The 12,078-nt window shown below is 41.4% G+C and overlaps 1 protein-coding gene across 1 annotated transcript in view; it reads right to left on the reverse strand.

Moving 5' to 3' along the window:
• Nucleotides 1–12,078, reverse strand: part of WDR64 (WD repeat domain 64) — a 114,291-nt gene that overhangs the window by 75,782 nt on the left and 26,431 nt on the right. Inside the window, exon 9 of the mRNA XM_046680060.1 lies at nt 1,376–1,455. Within this exon, the coding sequence (XP_046536016.1) occupies nt 1,376–1,455 (80 nt within the window). The remainder of the gene's footprint in view (nt 1–1,375; nt 1,456–12,078) is intronic.

Genomic DNA, 12,078 nt, shown 5'->3' on the forward strand with positions numbered 1-12,078 from the left:
ATCAGATAAAGAAAATGAGCGACAAGGAGAGATTAAGTGATAGTTGGAAATCACATACTTGGTTAGCGGCCAGCTTATGACTAAACTCAACTCTTCTAACTTCTAGTGCATTGTCTTCATTGTTTTGCTTTCTAGGAGACTACTATACAATTTTTTAAAGTAATATTTGAATCATAGGCTAATTTTAACTGAGTGTTATGGAAGGCCCAAAGCTGAGCACAGGTTTAAATATAAACCTCAAATGCAAGTGTACTTGAAAAAGAATTAATTTTATACCCTCAGGGGAGATTACCCAGTCATGAAGTGAGATGCAGCTATCTTTGTACTTAATTTCAATGTGTTGTAAATGGATCGAATTAACATTTATTGAGAACTTATTGTGTGCCAGGCATACATTATCTCAATTAACCTTACATATCAGCATATGAAGTAGGTGTTTTTGTTTCTGTTAGCATTATTCTTAGCTAGTTTGTATTGAGTTTGTATTGATTTATTAAGTGCAAGACTCTGTGCCCAGTACTTTTTTTGGATTTGTTTAATTCTGATAATAGCCTTGTGAGTAGGTACTATTATCAGCTCCACTTTACAGATGAGATTGAAGCTTAGAGGAGTGAAATGACCTGCCCAAGGCCACACAGCTTGCTAGTAAGAGAGCCAGGATTTGCACCTGGACTGTCTGACTCCAGAGCCCAGGCTCAAAGCCATCACACTGGGACGGAAGCCCAAGATCATAGATCAGGAGCCCGAGGCTCAGAGATTATTTCCGTCTTCTACCTCCCCCTCAGGCTTCTGAGATGGTCAGCTTCTCCTCCATCTCAGCAGAAGGCCTTGTTTTTGTCCCCCACTCCGATTACCTCTTAACTGTTGGTATGTTTCAAGGCTCTATCCTTGGCCCTCTTGTCTGTTAACTCTAGAACGCTGGCTCCTGACCTTTTTGGTCATGAACCCTTTGAATATTTGGTAACATTTTGACTTTCTCTCCAGAAAATGCACACAGACACACATGTGTCATTCTACCTTGGGGGCTCCAAGGCTCCTTTCAAGCCCACACTTGGGCCCCGGGCTAGGAACTCATGCTGTCACACACTGAAGTAAGTTCTAGATAAGTTAGAGAACTAAAAGCAAAATATAAACAAAAGAAGGAGAAAATAGTATAATAAAATTTGTTTCACATATTTTCAGGCTGAGTGACATCAAATCCAAAGTCACAAAGAAAAAGACTGAGATCTGACTTTACACAAAGTTTAAAATTTTCTAAAAGGTTTTCCCAGCAGTAAAATTCTATAACTTTATGAAAATTTGATAACCATGTTAATTAAAGAGAGCACTGTTTGCAAAGTAGAAAATCTCTGTGCAACATGAACTGTCCTCTTACCTCCAGTGACAATCACATTTGCTTTTATACAGTAACAAAAAGTGTTGGCTCCTCTTGGCATGGCAAACTCTCTGACAGGCCTGGGAAACACAAATTAGATGTCAACCTTGTATAATTTTCTTTATAAAACAAATTGCAAGGGGCTGGCCCCTTGGCAGAGTGGTTAAGTTTGCGTGCTCTGCTTTGGCGGCCCACGGTTTCACCGCTTTGGATCCTGGGCACAGACATGGCACCGCTTGTCAGGCCATGCTGAGGCGGCATCCCACATGCCACAACAGGAAGGACCCAAAATATACAGCTATGTACTGGGGGGATTTGGGGAGAAAAAGCAGAAAAAAAAGAAGATTGGCAATAGGTTGTTAGCTCAGGTGCCAATCTTTAAAAAAAAAAAAAAGCTAATTCCAATTTATAAATAGATTATAGTCAATAGGCTCATTTCTAAGTCGGTAGTAAATCCATTTACCCACAGAAAATATTAGAAATAATATTTACTGACCCAGAGAGTCTGCTTGCTCCATAATGCAGTGATATTAGCCCAGCACTTCATATCATTTCTGTCTAAGAAGAAACACAGCCTCCACGCTGGGGCTGGGCTGCGCTGGTGGTAAGGATGGTGGAGGTATGGCAGGTCTTAATCCAGAAAGCACATTCGGCAGCTGACTGAGCCCGTTTGGTAGCACATAATGCCAGGGACACATTTGGACACTTCCTCCTCTCTCACCACCCACCTCCAACCTGCTGTCAAGTCCCACTGATTTTACCTCTGAAATATACCTGGAATCTGACCACTTCTTCCCATCCCACTGCAGCATCATGGTTCAATCCCATCTCCTCTGACCAGAACTCCTGAAATAAACTGCTCATTCCTCAGCTTCCACCATGGCCCATTCCTTTTTCCCCAATCCCATCCAAATCCTGTTGTCACGTTTCAGCCAAAAGGGTCTTTGTAAAACATGAACTGTATCACATGGCTTCTCTCCAGTGGCTCCCCAATGCTCTTAAAAGCCACACTCTTGCACCTGGGGCCCCTGGCCCTGGGTGGTCCCTGTCACCTTTCCAGGCTCACCCCATGCCCTCTTCTTCCCCACACGCTATGATCCGGCCACGCTGCCCTCGCCTGCCTCCTTTCTGGACACACTGAGCTCTTTCCCTCCTCAAGGCCTTCTGCAGAGGCGGAAGATATTCTTCGCCCAGATGCTAGCCATGCTAACAACCGTCCTTCTGTGGGTGTCAGCTGCAATGTTGCTTTCTCAGAAAGGTGTTTCCTGGACTCCACCCTCTGCCCCCACCAACTAAATAATGCCTTTCATGCTATTCTCTCCTAGTACCGTGTTATTTTCCCTTAAAGTATATAGCATCTATCACACAATTTTAGTATGTATGTTTTGAGCATCATTTAATATTTCTGAGTAGTGTTGTGCTGAGCTTAAGTGAGAATATGTGAGCTTCAATCCTGGCTGCACCACTGTGCCTCAGTTTCCTCATTTATTCGATGAGATGGTAATAATACTGACCTCAGAGACCAGCAATAGTTGCAAGCCGTTAGTGCATGTGACCAGATGAGATAACAGGAGGAAACAGGGTCATTGTGAGGAGGGACCACCAGGAGGCACTGAAGACGGAGCGGGTGGGAAAGACAGCACCTGACCTTTGTCTGAAATGTGTATGTTCCTTTTTTTTTCTTTTTTTTCCCTAAATACATATCAGCATACACTATTCTGTTCTCTGTTTTTTCGCTTAATAATATATCTTTAAGATCTTTCCAAATCAGTACATAAAAACTTTCTTATTCTTTTTTTATTGCCACAGAGTACTCCCCTGTATGATTAAACTATCATTTATCTAATTTCTGAGGGAGTCAAGCTTGTCTCAGATCTTTTGTGATTACAAATAGCGCTGCAATGAACAGTATTTCTTGTGAAAGTGTCATTTCGTACGCATGTATTTCTGTAAGACAAGTTCCTAGCAATGGCCTTGCAAGTCTAGGGGATGTGTACTTGTAATTTTGAGAGATACTGCAGCTCCTTTTAATTTTTTGGCCCAGTGGACTACGCTTCTTTAAATGCGGCTCTTTACAAAAACTGGGCCTCATAAAACCTAACTATTACGTAGCTTATTTTGGGGGGTTATCTTTGCGATATTGACTCTAAGGGAAATACCCGGAAGCATCACCCTGGACTTCAGGCATGAATGGATTTTCACGACAGCTACCTTACTTCTGGATTTAGGGTATAAAAGCAATGGACGTGAATTAAACACAAGCTGTGGAGTCCTCAAAGCACAGTCACAAAGCCAACGAGAGAGCATGGAGATGAAGTCTGAACTGCCGTCTTTGGAAGGATACAGATTTATGATTTGGCTTAAGCATCTTTGTTTAATGTCAGAAAAATTGTGAAGAAAACATTTGCTCAACTAAATTCAGGTATTTACATAAGAGTCCCTTACTGGAAACCAGGAGCCATATGTAGCTTTTTCCAATAAAGTTACTTTATTCTTCCTTAAGCCTAAGGTAAATAGCATTGCCTAGACCCCCACATCCAACTTCATCAACTCTTAACTTACAAGTCAACTTTATGAACTTCTTTACTTAGGTCAGAAATTCTCAAGGCCTTAGAGCAGTGGTTCCTAAATCTGGTTGTAGCATCAGAATTACTTTAGTTGTTAAAAAATAAGTTCCTGGTCCTTCCCTCTAACTTAATAGATCAGAATCTCCAAAGATGGTGCTCAGAGGTGTATACTAAATTTTTCCCCAAATTTTTTCTCATGTATACTTCTACAAAATTTACTTGTAAATTATATACATATATTACTCAATTAATATAGTACGTATATTATAAAACAAACAATAAAATGAGATTAATATTTAAAAGAAATAGAATTTCTAGAATTTTCTACCCACATTCTGATGGATCATCTTATATTCCCCCCTAGAGTATATGCACCCCGCTTTGGAGACCTCACAGGATATGGGCTGGCTCCTGATACACTTTCAAGAAAGACTATGAGAGCTCTTTTTGATTCTTTTTCACAGGAGCCCCCACAAGAGGGGGAGTGGGAAGGGCAGACTTCCGCGGCCCTGACCTCAGGCAGGTGGAGCTCAACAGGGCTCATAATTTCCAGTGAGAAAGTTTCTTTCTCCTGTTGGATAGAAATACGGTCTTTATTTTCATGACCCACATAATCAAATGTATTACAAATGAATAAATGTGCCTTTAAATAAAACCTGTTTCAGTTAGGAAGGCTCATATAATTGATGCCAACCTGGAAAAAGCTTGAAAGATGAACTGCTTTTCACAGATATTTCATATACATATTCAGCTGCATATTCTCAAACAGATTGCTTTTTCATTGTTACTTTAGGTGTATCTTACTCTAAAGAGAACACACAAGAGTGTTCAAAAGACAAACACTTTGTGAGAAACCTGTTGTAGTGAGCTCAGCTAGCATTTCTACAGCTTTTTACATCTGAAGAGTGAAGAGTGTTCACATGTACCCTGCCGTGTGGTGAGATATCTGGTTTGGGGCTTGAACTCGAGCCCAGGTCCTCCGCACTCTGCTCCCTCCTCAGGGATGGGGTGGAAGGGGTGAGGGGGGACCTCCTCTTGCCCAGGGTGCCTCAGTGAGCCCCCTGTAAATGCCACCCACAGCAGGATGGCACCAGACTCACACTCTCATTGTCCATTTTGTAACAAAATCAAGTGTTGATACCATGGGACTTTGAACATAGAAGGCTCCCAATAAATATTTGTTTGAAACCCTTAAGGGACAAAAAGCTGGCTGATGATACCACTTTCCAGAGTCACGTAGGATAGAAATGTATGGATTCTGGGATGTTCCCTCTGAATTTTTCCCCGGTACTCTTGAGATAATAGCACTTCGGGAAGGGAAACATTTTCTAACAATTTCTTCAAAATGGAAAAAAAAAAACCCATTGAACTGTCAAAAGACTGCCCGAATGAGAGCGTAGTCAGCTCAGTTGTCCTGCTGTTGTTAGAAAAGTTCTCCAGCTTTGACCTGGGGCGGGAAGCGGGGTGATCAGATAGAAGGTAAAGGGTGACTCCTGGGGGCACGTGTCACATGATTGGGTTTTTACTGAATGTAAGGTGATGCCCAGACAGGAAGGCATTCCAAGGGGATCATGTGATTGCTAAAGAAGATCCATTGAGCAAACAGTGTGTCCTTCTCTCTTTTCTGCCCTGGCAGTGGGGATAGTTGTTGGGAGTGAGGGCAGGGGACCAAGAAGAAGGCATTTTTATTTTCTCCCTGATGATGTGAAGTAAGAAATTTCAGAGTGCCCTAGGTAAAGCTATTTTTTAAAGTGGTCCTCACTTTGAATTATCACCTGTCATTGATCCACATTGTGCCCATTACCAAGGGACAAGAGAGGGTACAATAGAAAACTCTATATCAGGACTTGGCAAACCTTTCCTTTAAAGAAGCAAATGATAAATATTTTAGACTTTGCCAAATAGTTTCTGTTATCACAACTACTCAGCTCTGCCCTTGTAGCACAGAAACAACCATAAATAATACATCCACAAGTAAGCACAACCGTGTTCCTATACAACTTTAATTTTTTTTTTAAGATTTTATTTTTCCTTTTTCTCCACAAAGCCCCCCAGTACATAGTTGTATACATTTTAGTTGTGGGTCCTTCCAGTTGTGGCATGTGGGATGCCGCCTCAGCATGGCCTGACGAGCGATGCCATGTCCATGCCCAGGATTCGAATTGGTAAAACCTTGGGCTGCCAAAGTGGAGCGCGCAAACTTAACCACTCGGCCACAGGGCCGGCCCCTACACAACACTATGACCAAGGAAATGTGAATTTCATATTATTTTCATGGGTCACGAAATATTCTTCTTCTCCTAACTTTTTCAACCATTTAAAAATGTAAGAACCATTCTTAGTTTGCAGATGTGAAGACACAGGTGGCCCTCGGGATTGGCCCTCAGTACTTTCTGACCACTGTTCTGGATGCAAGACCATGAAGCCCAAACAGTACAAGTCTATAATAGCTCCACCTGCTCTCCTCAGCATTCAGATTCTTTTTTTTTGATACTTTTCAGTGTCTTCATTAAGGAAACAAAAGGAGGAATAACATTTATTGATTTCTAACTATGTACAAGGCATTAAGCCAGACACTGTGTATGAGTAGACTTAGGTAATTTTTATGACTAGAAGGTTGGGTATATTCATTCCCATTGAAAGATGGGAAAACTGAGGCAAAGAAGAGCTAAAAGTAATGTGTTCCATGGTCACCAAACCAGTGAGTGCTAGGACAGAAACCAGTTCCGTCTGGCTCAACAGCAACCCTACTGAGGAGCACCACCCACTTTCCAATATAATCATGTGCCTCCAAGTTGGGCAACTAATAAAGGTAATGCCGAACAGTTAGTTGCTCATCTCTTGGAAATTGTCAAGTTATCGAAGGGTTAAAGGTTCAGCTTGCATCGTGCAACAGGCCGCTGTGCTTTCACAGCATCATTAATTGCAGATGTTCATTCTCTTGCCAGTACAAAGCTCCATTTGTCAAATTGCCATCCAGAATTATAACCAGAATGGTGATCATTTTTGAAATGGGAATTTTTTTGAGAGGAATTTTTTCCTGCCTTTTTGGGAGCTGTGCTGGCTCCCATTGTAACAGCTGGCCAATTATGTATTAGTATAAATGCAGTTTCATCTGGCTCAGCTTAAGACTAATTATAGGAAATTGCAGAAATAGGACTATGTTGGCTCTAGGGAGGGAGTGGACCCAACTCTCCGTCTGTGGAGATGACTCTCCAATGACACTGGCAGTTCAGGAAAGCATGATTACACTGCATCACTTGAGAAATCTCTTGGCTTCTAGATTTAGAAGTCGAGTGGCCCAAGGAAGTAATTGAAAAGCTCATCCAGAATCTGACTGAATAGATCAATGTTCACCATTTGCTGAGGCTGTCTGAGAATTTTTATCCGAGTTTCCTGACTCCCTTGGGCTGAATGTATCATCAGCCACATTCCAGGAGATATGGTAAATATGAGGAAGCCCAGAATTGGGCTCAAAGACAAACTCCTAGCATTGCAAAATAGATGCTTTTCAGAGCAAAGACCAGAAAGTTCTGGCTAGTATGCAAAAGAAAACTTTCTAGATAATCTAAGTGTTTATGACTACTAAGTACTGAGTCTGTGAAACACTGTAGAGAGTAGGAATTTAAATTCCCTACAATACCATTACATGAATAAAAAATACATGCGAACATACATTTTGAGGAAACACATAAACAAAAAGATATATTAAGCCCAGTAGAATGGTTGCCTCTGTTTGTCTATGTCCACACACGCTTGTGCACGTGTGTGAAAATGGAATGGGACATGAGGATAAAAAGGACTAAAATAAGAGATGGAGAGTATGAGAGTGTGACTAACTCAATTCTCTTCTTGAGCTTACTCCACACGCACAAGAAGGACTTAGATTTGCCTAGAATCGTGCTAATTGAAGGGCATATTTTCCCTGACGACAGAGGAGGTATCCAATCTGAGTGAGATCGAAAAGATCACTATCTCATTAAAACCTAACACCAGAATTCCCCACTTGATTCACAGATCCTGACGCTTGGAAAAAGGGAATACTGGCCCCATTCTAACTTATTCTCAAAGGAAAAGATTAGCGCCTTTCCTTTCCTCCACTGTTGGAGTATTTATTATCATAGATTTAGACAGCACGTGAAAATCAAAGTGTTCTTTATAAACCCATTCTTCATGAAAAAGCTTAAACATCTATAAGCAAATAATAATACTTTCAACTGTTAGTCTTTTGCAGTTTTCAAAGCACCTCCATCCATCTCAGTTTATTTGAGCAGTACAAAAATCCTGTGAGGTAGAAAGTTAGTATTATTCTCATTCATAAATGAGGTTGTTGAAGTTCAAATAAGTTAAGCAACATGCCCAAGACCACCTGGCCAATAAATAAGTGGCAGAAGTGACATTAGAACTCATTTGCTCCCTTGCAAACTTACTCCTCCACTTAAATTCTCTCTGTCTTAGTACATAGCACAGCCATGCAAACAGTCCTCCAACCAGAAGCCTGGCAGTCACCTGCTGCTCCAACGCTTTCCTCAAGATCTCTGCATGATTTGCTCTTCACTTCAACAGACCTGCGATCAAATGATATCTCCCCAGAGCCGTCCCTCCTGACCATCCCATCAAAAATACCGCCTCCCATCACTCTCTGTCCTGTCACGCTTCTTCATTTCCATAACATGCTCACCTAAATTTGTATTATTTATTTATTTGTTTACTATGTTTCTCCCACTAGAACATGCACTCCAGGAGAGAAGAGACTTAGTCTTTTTTGTAGACCATTATATCACTTCTTGGAACAGTTTTTGGTCTGTAATAGTCATGCAATAAATATTGTTGAGAATGAAAAAATGAAACTTAGGTTCCTCTCTTTCCTTTATTCCTCTCATCCAGTAGGTCACCAACTCTTGTAAATTATACACCAATCTGTTCTTTCTCCATCCTTCCTTCCACTGATTAAGTTCAAGTTCTCATTTCTTTTCTACATTAATACCGTGTCTTCCCAACGGTCTCCCTCTTTTCAACTTTCCTTTCCCCAGTCTGTTTTCCACCAAGCTGCTAGAGTGATCTGTCCAAAACACATATTTTATCACTCTCCTGTCTAAAGCATTCAATGGCTTCCTGTAGCTTTCAGGTTAAAATTCCAACTCTTTAGCATGGTATGCAGGTCTTTTCATGTTTGGCCAGTCCAGACTCAGCTTTTCCAACTCTTCCTCTCTGTGTTCCCATCATATTGAATCACCTATACTTTCTAGGACTCACCATCTTCCATTTCACTTTATACCTTTGTAAATGCCATTTCTTTAATATGGCTATTTATCACTTCACTCTCACTTGATTGCTTGGCCTGGCTAACTCTTACCAGTTCTTCAAACTCAGCATGCGTGACACCTTCTTCGTGAAGCCTTTCCCAATTTTTCTCTCCCCACAATCCTATCTTAAGATGCTCTGAGAACTCTCTTCTGCTCCCATACACCTCTCCTGAATCTGTATCATGGAACTTATCACCCTCCATGGGAATCTATTTGTTTTCTTCCTTAGTAGACACGAGAACAAGGACCTAGTCTTATATGCATCTTTAAATTCCCAGCACCTAATACAGTGCCTCAATCAGAGTATTTACTAAAATAATACATATTCAGACTTCTGCTCTAAAGCTTCCTCTGAGTCATCTATGTAGCTTTGCTCAAACTATAAGACAATCAGAAAGAGAATGTTGGATAGATAAAAAATCAACAAGCTTAGTGTCTTGGAAAGACACACTCGTAAACATAATTAAAATGCAATAAATACAATGACTGAGGTATGTAAAGTGTACCTAACCCAGCTGGGAAAGGGGGTGCTGGGAGAAGGTCAGGAAAATTCCCTAGAGATGGTATCATCTGATCCTTAAAAAAGTATGGGGTCAAATACACCTCCATAAAACTGTAAGAAAATTTACAAATAAAAAACTTGCTCTTTTCCCAAAAAAGGGGGGGTGGCCGTTATGCAGGTTGTGGTAGAGAAGTAAGGGGAAGAGTGGGGAGAGTATTTCAGGCACTGAACACGTGCCAAGTCCCAGCATAGGGTATCCAGGGAGCAGCAAGAAGTGGAGAGTTACAGGAACCTAAGTGCAAAGCAGCAAAGGGGCCAAGGTGGAGAAGTTCACAGGTTATGGAAGTGCTGTGGTAGAGGATGGAGAAGCGTGAAAGCTATTGAGATGGTTGGATATCATCTTCATAAGAATGCTCTGGAAGAGTATTGAGGCAAGAGGCTAGTTGAAGATAAGAGCTTAAGGGGAGAGAGGTACAGAAGATAAGACAGATTTAACAGGTATTTGTAAGGCAATATGGGCGAATTTGGTGACTGATGACTGTGGGAGTTGAGGGAAAGGAAGGAGTCATGTGGGATTGCTGGATTTCTGCCGAGGGTGATTTGATGGATCATGGTGGCATCAAGAAAAAATGAAAATGCTATAAAAGGCACAGATTAAGAGGTGGAGGAAGTGAAGTTCGGTTTGAACATATGAGTTTAGGGGTATGAGATGTCCAAGTGGAGATGGTGAGCAGGTATATGTAAGTCCAAAAGTCACAATAGCTTGGGTTTCATCAGCTGATAGGTATTAGTACATTGAAGAGGAACAGCACCCAAGGATTGCGTAGAAAGTGAAAATTAAAGTTGACTAAGGACAGAACTCTAGAGAACACCACCATTTAAGAGCAGGCACAAAAAGAGGAATCACAAGGAAGAAGAACAGACAGTAAGATGCTAGGAGAAAACTCTGGCTTCCCAAAAGTTAAGAGAATAGAGTTTCTGGGTGGGTGAAATCAGTAATGCTGAATGCCCCGAGACTGTCTGATACATTGTTTCCACTGGTTTGATGATGTAGACATCATTGGCAATGTGAGAGCCCTTTTTATAGAGCAAAAGGGGGAGAGACTATATTAGAGAGGGTTATAGAGGGAATGAATAATGCAAGATAGTAAAGATAGTGAATGCACACTACTCTTTCCAGAAGAAGTGTAGTGTGATAGATCAAAGGAGGTTGTAGCTCAAGGAAAGCATTACTCAGATCACAAGGGACTTGAGCATTATAGGTTGAAAGTGAGAGAGTGGGAGAAACTGAAACAGCAAGATCCTGCAGAAGAAGGAGTTAAGTGGAATGTCACCCATGGAGGGTTTGATACCTCCATTTCTGAAACAAAAAGAAAAGACTTAAGGATGGGTGTGGATATAGAAAATCTGCAAGATCTGGGGTGTTAGGGAATGACTCCTGAGGTCTCAGGGTTTTTTGGTCTTGTAGGAGGACAGGATATCCATGGAGAGTGAAAGGAGTTGACGTTTGGAATAGTCACTAGGGAACGGGACAGGGAGGATATCAAAGGTGTGTAAAAGGATTGGGAGGCCGGGCCAAGGTCTCTGCTGAGTGGAAGGGTAGGGATTTTGCTGATTGATGCAGTGGACAGATAGGGATGTAAGGCAAAGACGAATGCTGGTGAGATATGAGCTCAGATGGTTAATCTGGAGTCCAGGTGGGTAGGGAGGGGAGAAAGTCAAAGAGAGGGATGATAAAATTTGACCTAATGGAGAGACGAAGCACTGAGCAGGTGGAGTGGGAGTTAGAGCATTTAAGAGTTGATAAGGTAAGACACAGAGGTCGGAGAGAGGGATCCTGGAGTTTCTGAAGAGAAAAGTTCTACGTGCTGGAAGTTAGGGCCTGTCAATATTGTTCAGACTAATCTTTTGATTTCCATTTTGTAATGTTAGTTTGACAATAGGCAACTAAACACACCAATGTACAGATACTCTTTAAGAAGGAAGAAATAAGTCACTTCATTCGTCCAAATGCTGACTAGTCATGTTTATTGTGGCTGCTGGAAACTTTCTTGTTTAATGAAATCGCTACCAAATGTATTTACATAGTCCCCTATATAAGGTTTCTTGTTTTTATCTCTATGGGCTTGCTAGAGGACTATCATTTATCACTCCCTTTTCCGAACTCCTATTATGCCTATAATCCTACCCCATCCAACTGGCCTTGAACTGCTCTGCTTTGCAGTGTGAATTATCCTGTGCAGTGGTGTGCTGGCAGATGTTTCATATTCAGCTGGGGCCAGGGAAGAGGAGATGGGAGAGTGCCACTGGTTTATAACACAACACTTG

This window comes from Equus quagga, chromosome 12, assembly GCF_021613505.1.
Source record: "Equus quagga isolate Etosha38 chromosome 12, UCLA_HA_Equagga_1.0, whole genome shotgun sequence".
Classification (NCBI taxonomy): domain Eukaryota; kingdom Metazoa; phylum Chordata; class Mammalia; order Perissodactyla; family Equidae; genus Equus; species Equus quagga.